Source organism: Loxodonta africana, chromosome 3 (genome assembly GCF_030014295.1).
Source record: "Loxodonta africana isolate mLoxAfr1 chromosome 3, mLoxAfr1.hap2, whole genome shotgun sequence".
In the NCBI taxonomy this organism is placed as follows: domain Eukaryota; kingdom Metazoa; phylum Chordata; class Mammalia; order Proboscidea; family Elephantidae; genus Loxodonta; species Loxodonta africana.
Genome location: NC_087344.1, coordinates 119982486 through 120008232, shown reverse-complemented (window position 1 = coordinate 120008232; position 25747 = coordinate 119982486). Strand labels below are relative to the sequence as shown.

The 25747-nt window shown below is 37.4% G+C and overlaps 1 protein-coding gene across 3 annotated transcripts in view; it reads left to right on the top strand.

Annotated features, from left to right (window-relative positions):
• Positions 1 to 9754: 9754 nt before the first annotated feature.
• The window catches only part of PIGK (phosphatidylinositol glycan anchor biosynthesis class K), a 149724-nt gene continuing 133731 nt past the window's right edge, over positions 9755 to 25747 (top strand). For 2 of the 3 annotated variants that reach the window (XM_023549468.2, XM_064282137.1), the window contains exons 1-3: positions 9921 to 10052; positions 15121 to 15174; positions 21566 to 21657. In XM_023549468.2, the coding sequence (XP_023405236.1) occupies positions 9960 to 10052; positions 15121 to 15174; positions 21566 to 21657 (239 nt within the window). In that variant the 5' untranslated portion in view covers positions 9921 to 9959. Of the gene's footprint in view, positions 10053 to 15120; positions 15175 to 21565; positions 21658 to 25747 lie in introns of all 3 variants that reach the window. The other variant, XM_003411224.4, reaches the window with a different exon arrangement.

Below are 25747 nucleotides of genomic sequence, written 5' to 3'. Positions count from 1 at the left end.
GCATTTTACTTCTTTAGTGATTTTTGGTAGTATTAAAAAAAAAAAAAAACCCATTGCTGTCAAGTCTATTCTGACTCGTAGCGACCCTATAGGACAGTGTAGAACTGCCCTGCTCTACAGAGTTTCCAAGGAGTGCCCGGTGGTTTTGAACTGCTGACCTTTTGGTTAGCAGCCACAGCACTTAACCACTAACTCTTAAGCACTATGCCACCAGGGTTTCCTCTGATGGTATAAAAGGTATAGTATTTGTTAATAGACTCTCTATTTCATCCTTTTGGTTTTGCTAGAGATGTTAATCCTTAATTACAAAAATTATTAGTGCATATTGATTGTAGCCATGTTATTCTCCATCTCCCCTCCCCTGCAAAGGGATTCTCAAATTATAATTTGGAAAATGACTACTCATCTAGATATTGTAACACCTAGAAGATTCTGAAATCTTTAATTTTTAGTATCCAGTGATTTTATTCATTTAAGAAATTCCTTTGAGAAAAATTCTGTTAGTGATCAATTTTGTGTTGATTCCCAAATAAGGATTTTCCTTTGTTCTTTCACTTTGTGTTCCTTATTTTTGATCCAATAAAAAAGAACTTTAACAAGCAAAGTAGCTGGGTCTTATTTCCCTCAAGGTCAATGTTAAGTGCATTTCACAGGCTCTTTTTTGATAGATTGACTACCAAAAGGTCATAAATCTAACAGTTTCCTAATGTCAGCTCTGACAAGGAGGCTCTTTAACCATTATTTTAACTTTACTTTTTTGGCCTAGTGGCCTCAATTTATTAATTATTCCATTTGACTGAACTATTTGAGAGAGAGAAAAATGTGTGGTCTTTAATCGGGTTCAACTAAATATCCTAAATCAAGCAGAGTGAGCGGACCATTTCTAGCACTGAGCAACTACTGCTACCAGACTCAAACGGAGGGAGGAATGTTCATTATTCCTTAAAAACAAAACAAAACAGAACAACAACAAAAAAACTAAAAGCTTTCATTTTCTCTGATAACAAAAGTGTTATGCACTCTTTGTAGAAAATTAAGAAAATTTCACCTCCCACATCTGCCTGGAAAATTCCCATTTACTCCTTAGATCTAACCTGAAGGTCCTCAGGAAAGCATTTTCCGACTAGGTTAGATCCTCTAGTACATAATGATGTCACCTTGTACTTCTCTTTTGTTGAATTTATCACAATGTGATTAAGTAATAATGTGTGTGATTATCTATTTAATAGTAGTCTCCCTTACTTTATGAAAGTTCCATGAGGGCAGGGATATGTCTATCTATTTCTCATCGTGTTCTCATTTCCTACCACATTCTGTAGCAAAGAGTGCCAACTGAATGAATGGATAAATGAAAATAGAATGTCCATAATTTCAGTAATCAGGAATAAAAACTGATAACTTTTTGGTGAATTTCCTTCTCATGTTTCTGATTTTTTTTTTACATGGTTGAGAAGTTACTCCACATACAGTATTCTACACTGGGTTTCACTTTATGTAGTTTTTCTTGTAATGATTATTTTTATTTAAACGGCAATATCAAACTATAATAAAGCAGAAAGTTGAAACAATATTGAAGAGTGGAGAGTAAAAGTCCCCTAATATCCCAGTCTTCCTTCCCAAATCTCCAGGAGTAAACATTGTTGCCAGTTTAAGTATCTGTACTGGTTTTCTACTGCTGCTGTAACAAATGACCACAAATTTAGTGGTTAAAACAAAGTAAATTTATTATCTTACAGTTCTTAAGGTCAGAAGTCCAAAATGGATTAGAAGACTGTATTCTTTCTGGACGTTCTAGGGGAGAATTCATTTTCTTGTCTTTTCCAGCTTTTAGAGACTACTTGCATTCCTTGGCTGGTAGCCGTGCAGCACTCCGACCTCTGGTTCTGTCTTCGTGTCTCTTCTCTGATGCTCTTGCCCTCCTATTAGAAGGATCCTTGTAATTATGATGTATCATTATTATGATAATCCCGGGCAATTCACCATCTCAAGAACTTTTTCTTAATGATGTTAGCACAGTCCCTTTTACCATGTAAGTTAACATAATAACAGGTTCTGGGGATTAGGATGTGGACATCTTTGAGGGGCAACTATTTTGCCTATCACCGTACCCTTCTAGCAATTTCTTTAAAACACATACACTTCTCCCTTTCGTCCACGTTCCAATATTCTGCTCACTGAGGCCTTCCAGGATGTCCCACACATTACTAAACGTGGTATAATTAAAATATCTATTACATGTCCCAAGATTTTGGAGACTCTCACAGGATGCTTAATGAGTAAAATCCATGTTCAATTAAATGAAATCAATTGCACTTGTAGGAAATTCTCAGCTCATGAGGCACTGACTATCAATTAGGTTTGTATCCATAGAACCAGTGGTTTCTTGATTGACAAGGGAGGACTACACTACTAATGGGACATCACGTTTTATTTGTTTTCATGGCAATACCTTTGAATTTATTTTAAGTGTGATGGGAAACCACAGGGGACTTTTGAAATCAGGAGAGACATCATCAGATTTATGGTTTTTGTTTTTTATTTTGCTTTAGGTGAAAATTCACAGAACAAATTAGTTTCTCATTAAACAATTAATACACAAACCATTTTGTAACATTGGTTGCCAACCACACAATATGCCAACACTCTCCTCTTCTCCATTCCAGTTTCCCCATTTTCATTAGTCCAGTTTTCCTGTCCCTTCCTGCCTTCTTGTCTTTGCTTTTGGGCTGGTGTGCCTGTTTAGTCTCGTACACGTGGTTGAACTGCAAAGCACGTTCCTCACCTGTCTTATTATTTCTTTTATAGGTCAGCCTAAACTTTGGCTTCTCCATGCATCTGTCAGTTTGTCGTACTATGGGAGCTTGTGTGTTGTTGTGATGCTGAAAACTGTGCCACTGCTATTCAAATACCAGTAGGGTCACCCATGGAAGACAGCTTTCAGCTGAGCTTCCAGACTAAGACTAGGAAGAAGGACCTGGTAGCCTACTTCTGAAAAAAATCAACTGGTGAAAACTTTATGAACAGCAGCAGAATGTTGTCTGATATAGTGCTGAAAGATGAGCTCCTCAGGTTGGAAGGCACTCAAAAGATGACTGGGAAAGAGCTACCTCCTCAAAGTAGAGCCGGCCTTAATGCCATGATGGAGTCAAGCTTCTGGGACCTTCATTTGCTGATGCGGCACAACTCAAAAGAAGAAGAAACAGCTGCAAACATCCATTAATAATTGGAACCTGGGAGGTACGAATATGAATCTAGGAAAATTGGAAATCATCAAAAATGAAATGGAATGGGTAAACATCAATATCCTAGACATTAGTGAGCTGAAATGGACTGGTATTGGCCATTTTGAATGAGACAATCATATGGTCTCATTGTGAATGAGACAATCATTGGCCATTTTGAATGAGACAATCATATGGACAATCATATAGCCATGGACCTAAGAGTGTTTGTGTGTAATTTTAGTCAATCAAATATCTGTTTCCTCTTTTAGGTTTTAAGTCATTTATTCACTTAATGAATATTAGAATTCTAGTCTAAACATAGACTTTGGTTAACAATTGTACCTAACCAGCTAAATTATTTCCAATGTTTAATAGTGTTTAAAACTGTTCAGCATCATGTTGCTATCAACAACTTGAAGAGGAATAAATGGCATTGCATTCATTGTCAAAAAGAACATTTAAAGATCTATGCTGAAGCACAACGCTGTCAGTGATAGGGTAACATCCATACGCCTACCAGGAAGACCAGTTAATACGACTATTATTCAAATTTATGCGCCAACCACTAAGGCCAAAGCTGAAGAAATTGAAGATTTTTACCAATTTCTGCAGTCAGAAATGCAATCAGGATGCATTGATAATTACTGGCGATTGGAATGCTCCAGGAACTGAAGGAAAACCAATAGAGATATTTCAACAAATGGATGCAGAGCTGGAAGTGCATACTTCTCTATGCCAAGAAATGTAGAAGACAGCCAACTGACTGGATGAGATCCATATTTGTGCTTATTCTCAAGAAAGGTGATCCAACCAGATGTGGAAATTATCAAACAATAAGTAAATTTTTGCTGAAGATCATTCAAAAGTGGCTGCAGCAGTGTATCGACAGAGAATTGCCAGAAATTTAAGTAGGATGCAGAAGAGGACGTGGAAAGAGGGTTATCATTGCTAAAGTCAGATGGATCCTGGCTGAAATCAGAGAATACCAGGAAGATGTTTACCTGTGTTTTATTGACTATGCAAACGCATTTGACTGTGTGGATCATAACAAATTATGGATAATATTGCAAAGAATGGGAGTTCCAGAACACTTAACTGTGCTCATGAGGAACCTGTACATAGATCAAGAGGCAGTTGTTGGAACACAATAAAGAGATACTGCATGGTTTAAAGTCAGGAAAGGTGTGCGTCAGGATTGTATCCTTTCACCATACGTATTCAATCCTTATGTTGAAAAAATAATCCAAGAAGCTGGACTATATGAAGAACTGGGTGTTAGGATTGGAGGAAGACTCATTAACAACCTGTATTATGTGGATGACAGAACCTTGCCTGCTGAAAGTGAAAAGGATTTGAAGCACTTACTAATGAAGATCTAAGACCTCAGCCTTGAGTGTGGATTATACCTCAACATAAAGAAAACAACAATTCTCACAACTGGATCAATAAGTAACATCATGATAAATGGAGAAAAGATCGAAGCTGTCAAGGATTTCATTTTACTTGTATCCACAATCAACATCCATGGAAGCAGTAGTCACGGAATCAAAAGATGCACTGCATTGTGCGAATCTGCTGCAACAAACCTCTTTAAAGTGTTAATAAAAAGCAAAATGTCACCTTGAAGACTAAGGTGTGCCTTAACAAGCCACGGTGTTTTCAACCTCCCATACGCATGTGAAAGCCAGACAATCAATAAGGAAGACCCAGGAAGAACTGACACCTTTGAATTGTGGTGTTGGCAAAAAATATTGACTATACCATGGACTGTTAAAAGAATGAACAAATCTGTCTTGGAAGAAGTACAACCCGAATGCTCCTTAGAAGCAAGGATGGCGAGACATCGTCTCACATATTTTGGACATGTTATTTTTTTTATCAGAAGGGTCAGTTCCTGCAGAAGGACATCATGCTTGGTAAAGTAAAGGGTCAGAGAAGGAGAGGAAGACCCTCAGCTAGATGGATTGACACAGTGGCTGCAACAATGGGCTCAAGCAGAGCAACAATTGTGAGGATGGTGCAGGACCAGGCAGCATTTCGTTTTGTTGTACATGGAGTTGCTTTGAGGTTGAACTGATTCATAAAATATGTATGTGTATATATATATATATATATCACACAAACCTGTTGGTGTCAAGTCGATTTCAATTCATGATGACCCCACATGTTATGGAGTAGAATTGCTCCATAGGGTTTTCTTGGCTATGATTTTTATGGAAATAGATTGCTGGGATTTCCTCTCCCAGCACCACTGGGTGGGTTCAGACTGCCAACCTTTAGGTTAGTAGCTGAGTGCAAACTCTACCATCTAGGGACCTTGAGTGGTATATGTTGGTGCTTAATAAATATCTGTTGAGTGAATGAATGACACAATTGTGTTCTTGGTGCAGGAGGGAAGAGAGAGTATGAGAGAAGGAAAAAGAATATATGGTAGGAGTGTAGGTAAAATGAGAAGTTAAGAATAAACATTGGCCCAATACTGGAGTCAACAGGGTAAAAATTAGTTATTACTTGATTGAATAACAATAAAAAAAACTTTATGGTATGGCTTACTGTGAGGATCAGTCATAAAAATTTTTGTTAGAAAAGCCATGGACCTATGAGTGTTTGTGTGTAATTTTTGTCAATCAAATGTCTGTTTCCTCTTTTAGGTTTCGTCATTTATTCACTTAATGAATAATAGAATTCTAGTCTAAACATAGACTTTGGTTAACAATTGTACCAACCCAGCTAAATTATTTCCAATGTTTAATAGCGTTTAAAACTGTTCAGCATCATACATTTAGGTATGAAGCTGGCTGCATTCTGTACTTGAAAATCAGTGGTTTGATGAGGAAAGAGATATAGAAATCTACTTCCTAAATGTGACAATGAATGTATATTCTAATACAAGGTAAAATGGTAGACTTAATGGGCAAGTGATAAAACCATTCTTTTTAAAACAAAACAAGAAAAGCTGCTTGCTATGAACATTATAAATTAAAATTGAGCCATAACATAAGCTGTGAAGAAGAAACACAAAGAATAAAACTAAAAAGGAGGAAGCAAAGAGGAAGTTTGCAGATTATATTATTGTAAAACTAGAAAAGCCAAAAGCATTTGTCAAACAAGCATTTTAAATAATTTTATTATTAAGATAATTAAATAATTCTTATCATTAGAATAATGAAAGAGCAGTTGGGCACAAAATATGACCTGCATATCAGCAATAATTGATTAGAATATATAGTGGATTATATATGTTATTTATATAATGAATACAGAAGTCCGTTGAGAATAACAATAAATGTTAAAAATGTTTAGGAAATAGCTTAGTTATAGCTACCAGTGACTTGAAGTTTTACCAAGAAATTTACAAAATAAACCACAGATAAATGAGAGAGCTTTATGTTCCTGGATGGGAAGACTTAATATTATAATGATGTCAGTTTCTCTCAAATTTATTAATAGATTTGTTATAATCCCAATCAAAGCCCCATTTTTTTTTTTCTTTAGCTTGACAAAATTATTATAGAATTCAGCTGGAGATTTGCCAGGTGAAATCATCAAAGAATTTTGTGAAAAAAAGTGCAATGAAAATTTCTAGTGGCCACATATTAAAATATATTAAAAACAACAATAATTGGTGCTGGCCCCAAAATAGTCATGTAGTTTAATAGGGAACAGAAAAGACGAGAACCGGAAGCCCCCAATACTGCATTTCTTCTAAGAATTTAATAAAAAGTTATCATGAGGCAATGGGAAAGGTAAAAATCATGGAGAAAATTATGTTCGATAACTGAACAGCAATTTTGATAAAAGCAGTGATAGATTGATACAGCAGTGGCCCCCACAGAATCCTGTTTCCCTTTATCTACACTCTTGTTTCTCTGGGCTTGGACATACCACAGAGTTTTGGGTGGTTTGCTATGCAGCAATAGATAACTGATACAACAACTTATGCCACATACCAAAATTTATTTCCGGTGGATGAAGAGTTAAACATAAAATTAAAAGAAAACTAGTAGAAAATAGTAGTAAATATTAGAAGTGTACTGCCTTCAGATGGTGGCATGTCACTCAGGTCTCAGATCAAATATTCTGTGTACAGAGACAATTTCCCTGACCACCCAATGGGTGTAGTGTGCCCTTCCCTTTCAGTTTCTTTTATTTTACCCTGTTTGTATCACTATGTGAATTTATTGTATTCATTTTTTTCTGTTTTTGCTTATTGTCTCCCTTCTCTTAGTGAAATGCAAGGTCTATAAGAGCAAGAACCTTCTAAGTATTTCTCACTGTGCTATCCTGACACATAAGCATTCAATAAATGTTTGTTGAATTAACAAATAAATAAAAGACATTCTGGTACTGTGTTAAATTTCTGAGCTTCACAAAAGGAAACTTGAAGTTTGACTGTTGTTAGTTGCTGTCAAGTGGATCCTGAGTCTGACATCATGTGTTACAGAGTAGAACTGCTTCATAGGGTTTCCTTGGCTGTGATCTTAACAGATCACCAGGGTACTGCCCTCTTCTTCTGCAGTACCACTGGGTGGATTCAAACTGCCAATCTTTAGGTTAGCAGTCAGACACAAAACGTTTGCCCCACTTAGGGACTTCTGAAATTTGAGTACTTAGCATTACATATCCCTCAAAGTGCAAAAAAAATAGTAACAGCAACAACAAAAAACTCAAATAAAAGAATGGGAAAAGCAACAGCATAAAATATGTCAAGGATTAATGTTACTTCTTCTAAAGGTACTATTCAGAATCATTTGTAAAACATTAAGACAGGTACAGAAAATTTATATAAGAGGACATACAAATAGCTTATAAACTCAAGGAAAGACATCAGATTTTGATAGTAATCGAACAGCCAGAAATACAGCAACTTCGAGGTAACATTTTATACCTACGAATTTAGAGGGAAAAAAGTGTATAATTTGGTGTTAGGTTGTGTATTCTGATGTCACTGTAAGTTTGTACACTTTGGAAAGCAACATAATCAATAGCAATAATTTTGTACATTTTGACCCAAGATTCCTATTCCAGGAAAATTATCCAAAGAAAATAATTCAACAGATGAAATAGCCAAATGCATAAAGATATTAAAAGTAAAACTTGGAAACTTCGCATTGTGTAATAGAGGGGCAATTACTTTGGTTGAGGCATCAATAATGGGTAGAATATCATTGTCTCAGTTTGCTAGTGCTGCAGTAACAGAAATACCACAAGTAAGTGGCTTTCAAGAACAGAAATTTATTTTCATAGTTCTGGAGGCTAGAAATCCAAGTCAAGGTCTCAGCTGTGTTGGTCTCTCATAGTTTCTGGTGTCTGCCAGCAATCCTTTTCCTTGTAAAGGGTCCTCACATGACGTCTTTCTTGTGCGTGTGTGTGTCTGTGTGTGTATGTGTCTATTCTGCTCTTTTTACGACACCACTTAGAAGTAATGAGGTGTAGGACCCATCCTACTTTGGCATGACCTCACTAACTTAACGAGAGAAAACACCTATTTCAAAACAGTTTATATTTACAAGTAAAGGGTTAGGGCTGCCACACATCCTTTTTGGAGGGACACAATTCAATTCGTAACAATCATGTTACCATTAAATGTTAAAATTATGAAGCAGCATGGGAAAATGCTCACATCATGCTAGGTAAAATGTAGAATTTATAATTGAATGCATAGAATGAAGAGAAAGGAATATATATAGCTTACCATGTTCCAGGTTGTAGGGTAATGCTATTCGGCTATATGTATAACCTCTCCAATGGAATCAGCTTTACTCTTCCCAGAAGCATTCTGGGGATGAATTCCGGATGGACTCAGGCTAAGGTACAAGGCTGGGAGTGGCATGACTGGGCCAGCGGCCAAGGCCAGGAATGCCTTAGCAACAAGAAGGAAAACACCTGGGCCTGGCCCTGAAGTCCCTGGGAACACTCGCTACCGAAGGATGTGGGAGAAAAACGATGAGCCTTAGTCCCAGCTGGAATGGTATATAAGCTTGGGTCCCTTGCTAGGTGGTTGCGGGGAAACACTCCAGCCTGGCGCCACTGGAGTGCAGCTGCTTGCCCCTGTCTGTTTCCCTGAATAAACTCAAGAATCTGGAAAGGGCTACATGTCAGTTCTTTGGATTATCTGCCAAGACGCACAGTGAGGGTCTTTCCTTGCTGGGGCTATCCCCCGACGCAGGTGTTTTATACACCTTATCTTATTAAACTCTCAAACTGTCTCTGAGATAGGTTTTAGCTCTAAAATTACAGAAGAAAAAACGAGAAAACAAAGATTTCACTAACTTCCCCACGTTAATACTTCCAGTAACTGGTAGGCGCCAAGCCTTTCGTCGCAGCACCGACCCAACTTTCCTTTTACATTTTATACAATTAATCATCATTTTGTGTCAAAACGCTTGCTCTTCCTACCTGACCATGCTTCATGTATAATAAGAATTAACAGCACTATGCAAAAAGGGAAATAGCTTCTTAAAGTTGATGGGATCTTGGATTTTTCCTGTTCATCCTTCAAAATTTTCTTAAATTTTAGATCTATTTTACAAGGCTAAAATTGAAAGAGCAGTTAAAGACATCTTGCCTAGTAACTCCCCAGTACACGGGAACTCTGCAGAAGCGGGGACTTCTAAACTCCGTCAGGGGAGGGACTCGAGAAGGTTGGGCTGGCGTCGCAAAGAAAAAAAAACCGCGCTGCTTTACGGCATTGGTTCCGCCCCTCCAGGTGCTGTAAGTCTGAAGCCAGCAAACATGGCCGCCACCTACTGCCTCGACCGGGTTATGGCTGCCTTGGCAGGGCTGGTGCTGTTGTCCTTCGGCAGCTTGGCCATTAGTAAGATCGAGGTAGGAGTCAGGTTTCTTTAAGCGGCAGGGTCTTGGGAGGGCGGCTGTGTTGTGACTGTGAGTGCCCCAGCAGATATCCGATCCACAGCAGCTGAGAGGATTCTTGGGGTCAGCCTCTAACCCAGGCTGGATTGTTCTGCCCTTATGTGCGTGCGGTGTCTAGTAGGTGAAATAACCGCCAAGGCGCAGAAGAATTGTCATTGCGGGAGTGCAGCACTTTTATCTTTGTCTCTGCCTCCCAGTTCCTTTTTAAAACGTGGTCACAGGACGTTCTGGACCATTGTAAAACTTTATTGCTCCTACCATGAATATTTTTCAGTCCATTTCTACAATCTAGATCTTTGGCATCAGATTCAGCCTTGCATATCCAGCTGGCTAAGTGATCACATAGTCAAAAAAAAAGGCTCCTGAAAATCTGTGTCCAAAGTTATCTCCTGCCTACTCCACTTCCCCTTTTAAAAACACTAAAAAACTAAGCACCCCTTTGCTCCGGCATTTCCTAACCCAGTATTGTCCTAAGCCGGAAACCTGGGAGTTTTAATGAACTCCTCTCTCTAGCCAGCATTCTAATCACCTGAGCTCTTAAAATTACTTTCACCTCTCCACTGACTTAATTCAGGCCTTGATCATTTCTTGCCTAGAGTATTGGAATAACTTTAGCTTGTTCCCCATGCTTTCAAACTCTGCAATTTGATGCTAGACTGATACTCATAAAATGTAAACCTGATCAGGTTATTCTTCTGTTGAATCATTTCAGTGCAGCAGGATTGGTCTCTGCCTGCCTTTTCAGTCTTTCATTTGGACGAGGGCCATTACCTCCCTCCATTCCCCCTCAGCACCTTGAGCTTGGATCAGTGAACTCCACGCCTTTTGGACACACATCCCAACAGTTAAAAAAAAGATATTGGCCATCCTCTCTCTCTCTGTATCTCTGCACTCATGAATTACTATTAATTTATATATTTATTATTTATAAAGCATCTTTTAAGATAAAATAAATATGAATAGGAGCTCTACTATTTTATTCCTTTATCCTAGTGGATTATCTTGCATATTTCATTTTGAATACCATTACTCTTTTTTGTAGTGACATGATTGCTGTGCTTTTTTACATTACCATGTTTTATACCTCCGAGTTCTTCTGTTCATTTACTAATATACAGTAAAAACATAACCTCTATACAATCTTTTCCATTCCTTACCTTTGCCTTTACTGTTGTAGTTTGTACACTTACCTAATATGTTGTCGTGTGCCAGTCAGTTCTGACTCATAGTGACCCTATAGGACAAAGTAGAACTACTTCCATAGGGTTTCCTAGGCTGTAAATCTTTATAGGAGCAGATCGCCAGGTCTTCTTTCAGTTTCTTAAAAACTTCCAGCTCCCTCCTGCCATCAGGGACCATGTTCTCTCCACCTGGAATTGTATTCTCACCTCTCTTCATCTTTTGGATCTTAGTATTACTTCTTAAGGATAATCTTCCACAGTCCCTCCAGACCAGATTAGGTCCTTCCATAATACAATGTTATTATACTGTGAATCTTTTGTAGAATTTATAGTTTGCCATTATCTGCTTAATGTGTCTATCCAGTTGAGAAGTTATCTCTTTGAAGGCAAGTACTACGACTGTTTTTGCTCATCATCGTATTCGGAGTGCTCAGGGCAGTCAGTGGGGCATGGTATCCAATGAAAGTGATAAATGAATGAGTTTTTGTAGTGTAACGTGTTTGCATGCTTGTCTTCTTAACAAACTCTGGGGTTCTTGAGGGAAAGCAGCATGCTTTTTTAATGATTTTTTAAAATCACTGTACTTTACGTGGTTTCTGGCATATAAGAAGTGCTCCATTCACTATATGTAGAGGGAATGAGTAACCTTGCAGTTATTATAGTCTAAGGAGTCCCTGGGTAGTGCAAATGGTTAATGCATTTGGCAGCTAACCGAAAAGTTGGCGATTCATGTCTACCCCGAGAGCCTCAGAAGAAAGACATGGCAGTTTACTTCCAAAAATCAGCCATCGAAAACCCTGTGGAGCACAGTTCTACTCTGACACCCATAGGGTCGCCGTGAGTCAGAATCAACCCAGTGGCAACTGGTTTGGCTTTTTTGTTTTGTTTTAAATAACCATCACTAAAGTCTTAGTGATGTAAGAATTTTGGAGCTGAAAGGGACATGAGAGATTAATTTGGGTAATTCTCATTTTCTGCATGTGGAAAAGTCAGGAGCCACATGACTTACCACAACCTCACAGGTGGCTGGGGATTAGGACATAGGTTGAAATTCTCAAATCAGTGCTGTATCCACTATGTGACATTATTTTCTTCAGCATCTACATAGCTGTTGAGAGGGTTTGATTATATCTATATGTGTGTGTGAAGCCCTGGTGGGACAGTGGTTAAGTACTCAGCTCCTGACAAAAAGGTCAGTTGCTTGAACCCATCAGCCGCTCTTTAGGAGAAAGATGTGGCAGTCTGCTTCCATAAAGACTTACAGCTTTGGAAACCCTATGGGGCAGTTCTACTCTGGTAGGGTTGCTATGAGTCGAAATTTACTCAGTGGCAATGGGTTTGGTTTTGGTTTGGTGTGTGTCAGAAACACATACACACATAGACTTAAGTGAAATTTTTTATTTCAGTCTGCCTGAAATTTTCTTGTGAGCTGAAAATTATAATAGCTAACATTGTTAGAGGTCCCTGGGAGGTGCAAATGGTTTGCACTCGACTACTAACCTAAAAGTTGGAGGTTTGGACCCACTCATTGGCACCACAGAAGAAAGGACTGGCAATCTGCTTCTGTAAAGATTACAGCCAAGAACCCCTATGGAGCAGTTCTACAGTGTAACACATGATGTCACCATAAGTCAAACTTGATGGCAACAGATTTAACATTTGTTATGCAGTTACAGTGTTCCAGTCATTATTACTACATTCTGGGAGTCAGGTAATATCATTACTGTTTTGTAGATGGAGAAATGGAGACACAGAGAGATTAATCAAATTTCCTAAGTAGGTCATAGAGCCCAGGTTTGAACCCAGGCCGTCTGATTATCCAACTCATAGCAACCCTATAGGACAGAGTAGAACTGCCCCATAGGGTTTCCAAGGCTGTAACCTTTATGGAAGCACATTGCCATGTCTTTCTCCTGCAGAATGACTGGTGGGTTTGAGCCGCTGACTTTTCGGTTAGCGGCTGAGCACTTAACCACTGTGCCATGAGGACTGGGAATTGACTCGATGGCGGCAGGTTTGGTTTTGGGTTTTAGTCTGATTATTGCAGTAATTAGTACTGTTTGGGAGCAGATCTGGAGTCAGTATGGCTTACATCCACTATTATTTTAGTAATTAAAAGCATGTTCATTCAGTGTCAGGATGGCATTGGATGCTGAGGTTTTTCATGTCTCAAGATGGCAAATTTAATTCAGAATTACTTCAGCAGATTAGTGAAATGGCACATGGAAGTGTGCTAAAGGATATGCTCAATCAAATAATAGTGGTGAGTTCAAGTAATTGAAAGCACCTAGCACATTAATAGGGATGAACATTGAATAAAATTTCAACAGGAAGAGTATTGTAGAATTAAGAGATGGAATAAATTAGAAGCATAAGAGGAAAACCTGGCTGCGTTTGCAATAAAGTATTTTAAAACAACCAAAACCTGTTGCTGTTGGGTCAATTCCAACTCATAGTGACCCTATAGGACAGAGCAGAACTGCCCCATAGGGTTTCCAGGGAGCGCCTGGTGGATTCGAACTGCACGCTTTTTTTTTTTTTTTTTGGTTAGCAGCTGAGCTCTTAAAGACAGTGCCACCAGGCCTCCAAAAACAACCAACCCACCCACAGTTCTCCTTTACAAAAATAAAACTCTGCAATCTTTATGATATTTTGGCACATTTATCTGATCCTTAATGTTTACTTTTGTGACCAATATTAAAGAATGAGTAATTTCAGAGATTTTAGAGAATCAGCAAAAATGATTATTAAATGATTATCAGATTAAAAAGAGTATCTGTGAGAAATTTTGGAAAGGAAAGATTGTTTTGGTTGAGGATGTAGAGAGATTATGTAACTTTTCCACAATAAACTTATGGGTATAGAAACTGTCTTTAGCGAAATACTAATTTTTGAGAAGTTCCTGGCATGGACATTTTTATCTTGCAGTCTCATTGCAAAGTGATTAATAGAGGAATTATTTGAGTATGGCCTAAAAAGAACTTTTGAAATTTATAACTTCGTGGTACAACCTTTATATAATATCTTCTTACCTTATTCTGCACCCCTTTTCCATGTGGTTTCAGTTTTCTAGGAGAGAGTCCACTACCAGTAAGGATATTAGGACCATGTATTCATTTAAAAATATTTATTTGAAGCCTACTATGTGTCAGGTTTACTTGGGATAAATCCATGAATGAAACAGATAAAAGCCCCTGCCTTACATGCTACTGGGCAAAGACAAACTATTAATAATAATAAATAAGGATGATATATAAGGTAAGAAGGTGATGAACACAAATGGAAAAAATAAGTCATGGTAAGGAAAATTGTGGGGTGAGTTTGCAGTTTTAAATAACACCCTTGTTAAATCTGTTAAACAAATCCTATGTTCTTTATTGAGCAGACTTTCTATTTTCTTAGTAGTTATCAGGGTATGGAATATATTATGATGCAAGCTGTATAATACAGCTTTCATTTGTATAATGCAGAAGTTTTTCAAAGCAGAAGCTCTTGGACACACATCTTTACAGTCCTCTCAAGAGAGCGGTGTGATGTAGGGTTGGCATTGCTTTCATTTTGCTTATGAAGAAAGTAAAAGTATCTTGCTCAGAGTTACTGTGTTAAATCAGCGTCCAAGTCAAGACTGAACCCTGTATCTCTGGATTTCCAGTTTAGGGCCTTTTTCTCCTATAATATGTTAAACTGTAACCTCTTTTGATTTTTTTTGGCTTACTGAAATCTCTATAAACTTATATAATGATGAACTATTATTAAAAGTGTAAAAACCCCATAAATCTTATCTGTCATTAACCTGGGAAATTGTGGCCTTTTCTGCTAATCTTTTTGTTGTTATTTGATAGGATCAAGCAGAGCAACTCTTTAGGAGTGGCCATACAAACAACTGGGCGGTTTTGGTAAGTACATTCTGTAGAGGTGTATGTTGCTGTTCATGATAGGTATATGTATGAGAAATTTTGTGTGAATCTATTTTTGAATATAAAAGTTTATTTTCTTATATCTTATAACAGAAATTCTTGAGTAAATTAGGGGTTCTACTATTTAAAGCAAGTATTTTATAAAATATAGAATTCTTTTATTTTAATGCTGGAAACTAGTAATTATGTTTTAGTTTATAGATACTCTCTACTTAGGCTATTTTATTTTTAGCTTTTCTTAAATTGTTCATAGAAATGATAAATGATCATTGTAGAAAATTCAAATTAAATAGCAAGGGTTAATTTTATGTTATGTGAATTTCACCTCAGTGGGAGGAAAAGAACAACAGAGAAAATGTCTTTATGTTCCAGGGTCAACATTTTGGTGAATATTCTTCTAGCAGTCTATTTCTATATAATCATGAAAGTATATAGTTATATGATTTTATGTAAGTGGGATTGTATTATACTTGTTATTTTGCAATCCCTTTGCAGTATATTTTGTCTTTTTTTTTTTTCTCGTAGCGGTATGTCTTGGGGATCTTTCCCTGAGAATAGATATGGAAATACATAACCTTTTCAAAAGCTGAATGGTTTTCTATTTTATGAATGTGCTGTAATCTCCAGTTCATGAGTACTTAGGTTTTAAAATGTTCGTTATTTTTTAATAGGGCTGTGTTGAACATCCTTATTCATACATCTTTGAGAACTTGACTAATTTTCTTTTTAAAATAAATTCCTAGTCATCAGAATGTGAAGTCATGGATCATAATTGCCCTTTGGAAAGGCTGTACCTCTTTTTCTAAACTCCAAGGCAACTACATTATTTATTTTTATGTTTTTTTTTAACTGCTAGATAACAGATTAAATTTTGTTTTAATTTGCAATGCCTTGATTATTAGCGAAGTTTGCTTAAAATTCCTAGTCATCAGAATGTGAAGTCATGGATCATAATTGCCCTCTGGAAAGGCTGTACCTCTTTTTCTAAACCCCAAGGCAACTACATTATTTATTTTTATGTTTTTTTTTTAACTGCTAGATAACAGATTAAATTTTGTTTTAATTTGCAATGCCTTGATTATTAGTGAAGTTTGCTTATTGGCCCATTTTGCTTCTTCTGTCCTTTTTTTTTTTTTAAGTATAAATTTGTTGTTAGGTGCAGTCAAGTAGGTTTGGACTCATAGCAACCCTGTGTACAACAGAACAAAACAGTGCCTGGTCCTGCACCATCCTTACAACCCTTGCTATGTTTGAGCCCATCATTGCAACCTCTGTGTCAGTCCATCTTGTTGAGGGTCTTCCTTTCTTTTGCTGACCCCCTATTTTGCCATTTTTAGTTTATTACCATCTTTACTTTATCTGTATTCATAAATTTATATTTTTAATGCCTCAAATTAGAATACATGAAATCAGTTTTATTTTTCCTATGCTTGGAAAATATTGGATAATAGTCTCACTACTGCAGTTTCATTTAATGGCATTTATATGACCAGAAGATACAATACTATTGACTTAATTTAAAAAGTGTAGAAGAGTAGATTGAAAGAAAGGGCAAGGGATTAAGGGACAGGTTTGAAGAGTCAAGAAAGGAAACTGATTTCTGAGAAAAAAGAAAGAAGCAGAGAATATACAGCATCTCAAAGCCAGTGACTCATGTTGGAAAAGGAGGAAAACTGGGAAACACAAACTGTAAGAATATAGTGGAAATGTAAAGGGGATGGGGGAGGAGTTCATCTAAAAATGCAGAAAAAAGATATCTAAGACTATAGTTAACTTTAAAAAAAAAAAAAATTCTTTACTAAGGCCAAAATAGGAGCCGTAGTGGCATAGTGGTTAAGAGCTCGGCTGTTAACCAAAAGATCTGCAGTTTAAGCCCACCAGCTGCTCCTTGGAAACTCTACGGGGCAGTTCTACTCTGTCCTGTAGGATTGCTATGAGTCGGAATGGACTCGATGGCAATGGGTGAGGCCAAAAGTAAGGAGCCCTTGTAGTGCAGTGGTGAAGCACTCAGATGCTAACTGAGGGGTTGGCAGTTCAAACCCACCAGCCACTGAATGGAAGAAAGATATGGCAATCTGCATCTGTAAAGATTTACAGACTTGGAAACCCGGTGGAGCAGTTCTCTATCCTATAGGGTTGTTATGAATTGAAATTGACTCAACTGCAGTGGGCAATAGGTAAGGCCAAAAGTGAATTGTTTGAATATTTGAGGTCTTATTATAAGATTATTGAGAATAGTTTAATAAAGACATGTAATTATCTATAGGTAGCTGAAGTAAATTATGATCATTGTTACTATACGAATTTGTTACCACAAATTGCGGGTTCGAGCCACCTGCCGCAAAGCCAATAATACTGAGACAGGAGGAGGTAAGCAGTAAGAAGGCTTTATTGAATACCGGTATCCAAGAGACAGAGGGGGTTAAATTTCTCCCAAATTTTGTCTGCCCTGAAGGGTTGGTGGGAGGGTTTTATACGGGAAAGATCAGGGTTACCTAATGTTTTGGGCACATATTCCACAGATGGTCTTATACATCACAAAACAACTACAAAGACTCTTTATTAAACTAAAAATAAACATGTCAGGCACCTTGGACTCTAATCAGTATATTTATAACAGGCTGAAAAACTCTCATAAGACTCTCTCGGCTAGTGGGGCTGTTTTGCCAAGTCCACTGTGGCCGAGATAGGGAGCAAGAAAGAAAGCCTTCTTGTTGGTTTGCAGGCTGAAGGCCATTTCTCAAGAGAACAAAGAAAAGAAGAAGAGAGACCAAGGCCACAGGAGCTGAGATAGCTCTGCATCCCTTTGGAAGAGACCGGTGCAGCTGGTGCAGTTAAAAAAAAAAAAATGTTTAGACAGTACTTAGAGCATCATTATGGCGTTAGTCATGTCAAGCTCTCAGTCACCTATTTCAAATAGGGGAAAATGTGATGTAAGGTATTAGGGTGTTTGTTATGTTTAAGAGTGGAACAGGCTGCTCAGCTATATTTTGAACAGAGCCTGCACCGTTTTCCAAGGACTAGAGATTAATCACAGCTTATAAAGCTATATTAAAACAAATGAGAAAATATATTCTCCCTAATATTAAAACACTAAAGAAAATGCATTTTCACTCCTTCATACTTGTAGTCGATATAATTGTATGGCAGCTATATAGAACAGTGTAACAGGGGTTCGTGGCTCATTTTCTTGTCCTCTAAAAGAGAACACTTTGTAAATGCTACCCCTCATAAGATATCCTGTGAAGGAATTGAACAAAAGCTGCTCGAGACAGGGAAACATATTTTCAACTACTGCTGAAAAGTGGGGAATGCTATCAGGAGCCAGGCTATGATTCACTAATTTGAGAGAATATTCTTACTCTGTTGAGAACTAAGGAATCTTCTGTGATGGTCTTTCTATGGGGAATTCTGTCTTCTAGAGGAGTAATTAATTGCCTGTGTATAGACTATCAGCTGCCAAAAGGGCTCATCCTTTAGAACTAAGAGCCTCTTTGGTTTATTCTGCATACACATGTAGCCTTCCTTGCTCTGGGAAACCTTTAACTAAGCCCCTCTCCATGTCAGTGACTTAGGTCCCAGATAAGCAATAGAGAGTGGGAAAGAATTATTACCGAGCATTTTGCAATAGCTGCTTGTTTTTATGTTTTGCTCAGTATATTACACATTAATTCAGACTTAGAATGGTGAAACTTCAATAAACCGTACTTTCTTAAGTAGAAAATTTTGTTATTTGGCCAGAGCCAAGTTGAAAGTACTAAAAATGCATTTCTTTCAATAACATGTAATTCAGATTTAAAAAATCCCTCCACCTCAGTTCGAATTAATTTGTTTTCAGTCTTGACTGAATGATCAGAGGTATGCAAAATGCCCTTTTGCTCTTGTAAAATGAGAAAACTTTTGCCACCAGAGGGAGATAGTAGGAAAGTTAGATTCCCTTTTAGTCTCAGTTTTATATAAACCATTTTTGTCTCTGTTTAATAAAAAAGATATAAAACAACCCATGCTCATGATTAAAAAAGAAAAATGTACAATCAGCAAGGGTATAAACTAAAAAGCTAAAGCCCCCGGCTTGGTCCCCCCATTTTATTCTCTAGTGGTAACATCTATTATCAGTGTCTTGAGTATCCTTTCAGAAATTTCCAATGCAGATAATAGGATTTGTGTCTGTCCCTCCCCCTTTTTAAAATACTACACCCTTTTTGTTGTTGTTCTTGTGTAGCATCATAATTTATATTGATGTTTCTTGTGCTTCCGTTTGTTTTCTCACCTTAATTTCCTGTCTAGTAAATTGGTGATAAAAATGAAGGCAATTTCTTAGCTTTATACTTATTAAATAACATAATATATGTGAAAAGCCTTTTGTATATATAAAAGTATGTGAAAAATACTGGTTTTTATTATGAATACTTCAGATGTAAATTACATTATACTATTTCTACCCCAGGTTAGGGAACCTGCAGATTCTTTGCTATTCATGGGCAGTGATTTGGTTTTCAGCTTTTTTTTCCCCCCCAAATACAGATAATGTTATAGGAAAAATCCTTGTATACATATTTTTACATGCTTATATGAACTAAATTAAAAGGTATGTACATTTTCCAACTTGATGTATTTTGCAAATTCCCCTCCTGTAAGTTTCTTAGTTATCTAGTGCTGCTATAACAGAAATACCACAGGTGGATGGCTTTAACAAAGACAGATTTATTCTCTCAGAGTCTAGGAGTCTGGAAGTCCGAATTCAGGGTGCCAGTTCCAGGGGAAGGCTTTATTTCTCTCTCTTGGATCTGGAGAAAGGTCCCTGTCCTTCCCTTGGTCTAGGAGTTTCTCAGCACAGTGACCTCAGGGCCAAAGGAAGCACTTCTGCCCCGGTTTTTCATTCTTGGTAGTAGGAGGTCCCCCTTCACTCTGCTGCTTCTCTTTTTTAAGTCTCAAAAGAGACTGACTCAAGATACAACTTAATCCTGCAGATTGAGTGCTGCCTCATTAACATAACTGCTTCTAATCTTGCCTCATTACCATCACAGAGGTTAGGATTTATAGGATAAATATTTCAGGCCAGGAAATGGAGGACAACCACACAATATTGGGAGTCATGGCCTCGCCAAGTTGACACACATTTTTTGGGGACACAATTCATCCATGGCAGCAAGGTTTATATTAATTTATATCCTCACCTATAAGAGTACTCATTTCCCTACACCCTTGCCAATACTGTGAATTGTAAGACTTTGATACTTATCAATCTAATTAATATTTTTATAATTATGACTGAAGCTGAGCTTCTTTGAATGTTTTGTTGTCCATATTTAATACTTTTGTTATGAAATGCTTGCTCTTATCCTTTGTTCATTTTTCAAAATTGGATAGTTCATCTTTTTCTCATTGAGTTATAATTAAGGGTATTAATTAGCCCTTGTAATATTATTTTGAGTTTTTCATTTGAATTAGAATTTTATGGTATTTTTGACATAGGGAATTTTATATTTCTCTATAGTCAAACCGTTCACTTTTTTTCATATCAGCTTTCAGATTGAGAATTCACTTTTAAGAAAGACACCATGTAGTTCTTTTCCCTTTGGCAGGGTCGAGAGCATTTATGCTATTCTTTAAACTGTCATTATACCTTGTCTCAGCAACTACATGTGGTAGGAGGTAGAAGGGTACTTCGTGGGTATACTACCAAACCTCATCTTTGTTTCGTTCCCTTAGAATGGATTCCCAAGAAGGCTAACTTTTGGGGCATGGAGTTAAATTTTCCTAGCACCTATGATCTTGTTTTTAGGCCTCAGGGTTTTTGTTTTTTTTTAGTGTAAAACTTGGTTTAATTGTTTCTATTTCCTGTTCAGTTCAACAAGTTTTTTATAATTAGTGCATTCTCTTATCTACATGTAAAACTGTTTTCTATTTTATGTTTTACTCTGTGTTCTACATTTCTCATAACTAAAATTAAGAAGCAATTCAGATTGAAAGGAACATTATATAACTCAAGGTACCTAATTTCTTTTTCTATTCTGTGATGAGATTATGGGGCTTTTCTTTCATTCCAAAGAACTTAAATCTTTTAGAAAAAGGAACATTATAGCATCACTGAAATGGATTGTAACTAAATTGGTAAGTACTTGATTAAATTCCCCCCAAATTAATTTTTTTCTTAAGCTGAATGACCTTTATTATTTAATACCAAGTAATGAACCTTTCTAGAGAAATTAGTTTTATTGACAATTCTTTAAGTCTTTAGCTGTTTCTAAGTGTGAATTATGGTACTCTTTCTTTCAGTATCTCAATATCCTACTTAAAGAGAAATAATTCTGTAAGTCTGTGGCTTATTTTGATTCATAAGAATAACACATTTGTTTTAATACTTTAGGTTTGTACTTCCCGATTCTGGTTTAATTATCGACATGTTGCAAATACTCTTTCTGTTTATAGAAGTGTCAAGAGGCTAGGTATTCCTGACAGGTAAGAAAGCTTAATAAACCTTATCTCTGAAACTCAGTAAAAATCACTCTTACATGATTGGTATTATGTTTGTATTTTATGTTGCTTTTGGAAAAGGTAAAGAAACGTGGTTTGAAATTTTTCTGTTGTTTTTATTAGAGCATACCACCATGTATAAAGTAGATGTTACTTAAGGTTATAAAGGCAATTCATGTAAAAGAACAATCGAATACAAGGGAAAAAATTTGGTCAACTCTAATTGTGTAGTCTCATTCATTTCATTATTAAATGTCTGGTCAGAGTCACAGACATCAAAAGGCAATTTTGACTGAGTTAATTAAGCAGAAAAGGAATTTATTGGAAGCTTATTGTTTAGTTTACCTAATTGCTGGGAAGGCTGAAATCTTAAATTATCAGGAATAAGGGAAGCTAGACAACAGAAAAGACAGAGCTAAAACTCATGGCATACAACCAGTCCAGTGACAATAATGTGGCTGCCATCTCTTAATACTAACTAGACTTACCCACTGCATAGCTGCTCCTGTTGCCTTTGGAAACAGTGTTGCTACTGCCGCCTGCTGCCAAAATCCAACCTTTGCTATTTCAGTTGCTTAATGTCTCTAGTTCTTAAATCAGAGTCCTTGGTGAGAATGTTGTACTGTCAGATGTCAGAGCCTAGGTCAAACGCCCATATCCATGCTGCAGGGATGGCTGGAAGAATGAGTGTCTGGCGTTGTTACTTTTTATACAGGGAGAGGGCTCTGCTTTGTATGAAGACTCATAAAAAGGAAAATTTCCTGACTGGGGAGAGAGTTTAGATACTAGGCAGCACCCTGCCACCTCTACCCCCAGATACATGTCCTCTATGTTTGGTTTGTCATATATGATAGATTTATTTTTACTACTCCCAAAGCATTTATAGCAAGGAGCTGCAGTCAGTTCAGTTGTTTAGGTTTGATTTATTTAGTTCCATGTTCATTTCTACCTGTGAGGAAATATAGAAAGAGCCTTGTAGTCAGACAAATCTGAGTTTGAAATCTAGCTTTATTGGTGATTTTGGTTAAATCACTTAACCTCACTAAGCCCTTTTCCTCATCTATTACATGGTGATAATAGTACCTTCTTTGCAGGATTCAAGTACTTCCTGTAAAAACAAAGACGGGTATGTATAAAGTGGTACAGGAGCAGAAAGGGAGCAGTGAATGATTTAGAAAACAAAGTTATGTTACATTTTATGTGAATAGATAATTTTAGGCTGAGAAGTTGACAGAGCTATAGTTTATTTCCCGTCATTTCACCAGGAAATCAAGACAGCCAGATAATATTACCGTTTCTAAAAACTATGTTAAATGAGGTCAGAAAGAGGATGATTTATTATATCAAGTATACAAATGCAATTTGTGAAATTGGCCAATTATTATGATTTTTCATTGATTCTTTCCAAATAGGCCTACGTGGTTGGTTACTCCTTTGACACTGGGTTTTTAACTGCCCTTGCTTCTATACCCTGTGTACTCCAGGGAATCTCTGTGCGTGGTTTGGCAGTAGTTTTCACTTGGGTGAATAAATGTTTGCCTGTTGCATGAGCCTTTGGGACACCTTTAAACAGTTTAAGATTTAGAGGATGCTTTTGAAGTAGGATATAGCAATAGGGTGTATTTTGTATATTATGCTTTAGTAAATTTATCCCTAGGTTTCCAAACAATGCTTTTTAAAAGCTTATTTCTGTTTCAGATGGTTACCTGTCTACTTCTCTGTTTATGAAGTCTTTGTTAGGTGGTGAATTGGGGATTTCAACAATTTGTTATTTGACAAGTAGAAATCAACAGAAAAGAGATTCTCTTTGGCTTTCAGCCTATTGTTGTAAATCTTTCTCTTATTGTTGACTTAAACTATTTTACTCCTGTCTGGAATTGAGTATAAAAATACAAATATAGGTAAATGTTTAGTCAGAAAATAATAAGTCATTATGAAACAACAACTTGAAAATTTTAAATCATTAGGAACCGTTTTGTTTTAATGGTTGAATTTATTTTATACAGTATAAAAGATTTTCAAATTAAAACAGTATTGTCGTAACTTCTGTCATAATTCCAGAAATATATCCTGAGAGAGATGATTGGTCTCAATGTTTAAATTATGACTAGAGTTCTTTTTGTCTCTTTGTATTTTTTTGAAAGAGCATTTTTTTTAAAATAATTTTTATTGTGCTTTAAGTGAAAGTTTACAAATCAAGTCAGTCTCTCACCCAAAAACCCATATACACCTTGCTACACACTCCCAGTTACTCTCCCCCTAATGAGACAGCCTGCTCTCTCCCTCCACTCTCTCTTTTTGTGTCCTTTTCGCCAGCTTCTAACCCCCTCCACCTTCTTCATCTCCCCTCTAGGCAGGAGATGCCAACATAGTCTCAAGTGTCCACCTGATCCAAGAAGCTCACTCCACCAGCATCCCTTTCCAACCCATTGTCCAGTCTAATCCATGTCTGAAGAGTTGGCTTCGGGAATGGTTCCTGTCCTGGGGCAACAGAAGGTCTGGGGGCCATGACCACTGGGGTCCTTCCAGTCTCAGTCAGACCAGTAAGTCTGGTCTTATGAGAATTTGGGGTCTGCATCCCACTGCTCTCCTGCTCCCTAAGGGGTTCTCTGTTGTGTTCCCTGTCACGGCAGTCATCGGTTGTAGCCAGGCACCATCTAGTTCTTCTGGTCTCATGATGACGTAGTCACTGGTTCATGTGGCACTTTCTGTCTCTTGGCCTCATAATCACCTTGTGTCCTTGGTGTTCTTCATTCTCCTTTGCTCCAGGTGGATTGAGATCAATTGATGCATCTTAGATGGCTGCGTGCTAGCATTTAAGACCCCAGATGCCACTCTTCAAAGTGGGATGCAGAATGTTTTCTTAATAGATTTTGTTATGCCAATTGACTTAGATGTCCCCTGAGACCGTGGTCCCCAGACCCCTGCCCCTGCTATGCTGGCCTTCGAAGTAGTCACTTTATTCAGGAAACTTCTTTGCTTTTGGTTTAGTCCAATTGTGCTGACCTCCCTGGTATTCTGTGCTGTCTTTCCCTTCACCTAAAGTAGTTCTTATCTACTATCTAATTAGTGAATACCCCTCTCCTGCCCTCCCTCCCTTCCCCATCTCGTAACCACAAAAGAATGTTTTCTTCTCAGTTTAAACTATTTCTCAAGTTCTTATAATAGTGGTCTTATACAATATCTGTCCTTTTGCAACTGACTAGTTTCACTCAGCATAATGCCTTCCAGGTTCCTCCATGTTATGAAATGTTTCACAGATTCCTCACTGTTCTTTATCGATGTGTAGTATTCCATTGTGTGACTATACCATAGTTCATTTATCCATTCATCCGTTGATGGACACCTTGGTTGCTTCCATGTTTTTGCTATTGTGAACAGTGCTGCAGTAAACATGGGTGTGCATATATCTGTTCGTGTAAAGGCTCTTATTTCTCTAGGATATATTCCAAGGAGCGGGATTGCTAGATCGTATGGTAATTCTATTTCTAACTTTTTAAGGAAGCGCCAAATCGATTTCCAAAGTGGTTGTACCGTTTGACATTCCCACCAGCAGTGTAGAAGTGTTCTAATCTGAAAGAGCATTTTACCTTTGTCTTGAAATTCAGGTATTTTCATTTAGTTTTCCTATATATCTCAATAATAAATCATTTGTTAAAATATATGACATAGGTGATTATCTTTCTTTTTTTTTTAATAACTTTTATTAAGCTTCAAGTGAACGTTTACAAATCCAATCAGTCTGTCACATATAAGTTTACATACATCTCACTCCCTACTCCCACTTGCTCTCCCCCTCTTGAGTCAGCCCTTTCAGTCTCTCCTTTCTTGACACTTTTGCCGGCTTCCCTCTCTCTCAATCCTCACATCCCCCCTCCAGACAAGAGTTGCCAACACAATCTCAAGTGCACACCCGATACAATTAGCTCACTCTTCATCAGCGTCTCTCTCCCACCCGCTGACCAGTCCCTTTCATTTCTCATGAGTTGTCTTCGGGGATGGTTCCTGTCCTGTGTCAACTGAAGGTCTGGGGAGCATGGCCGCCGGGGTTCCTCCAGTCTCGGTCAGACCATTA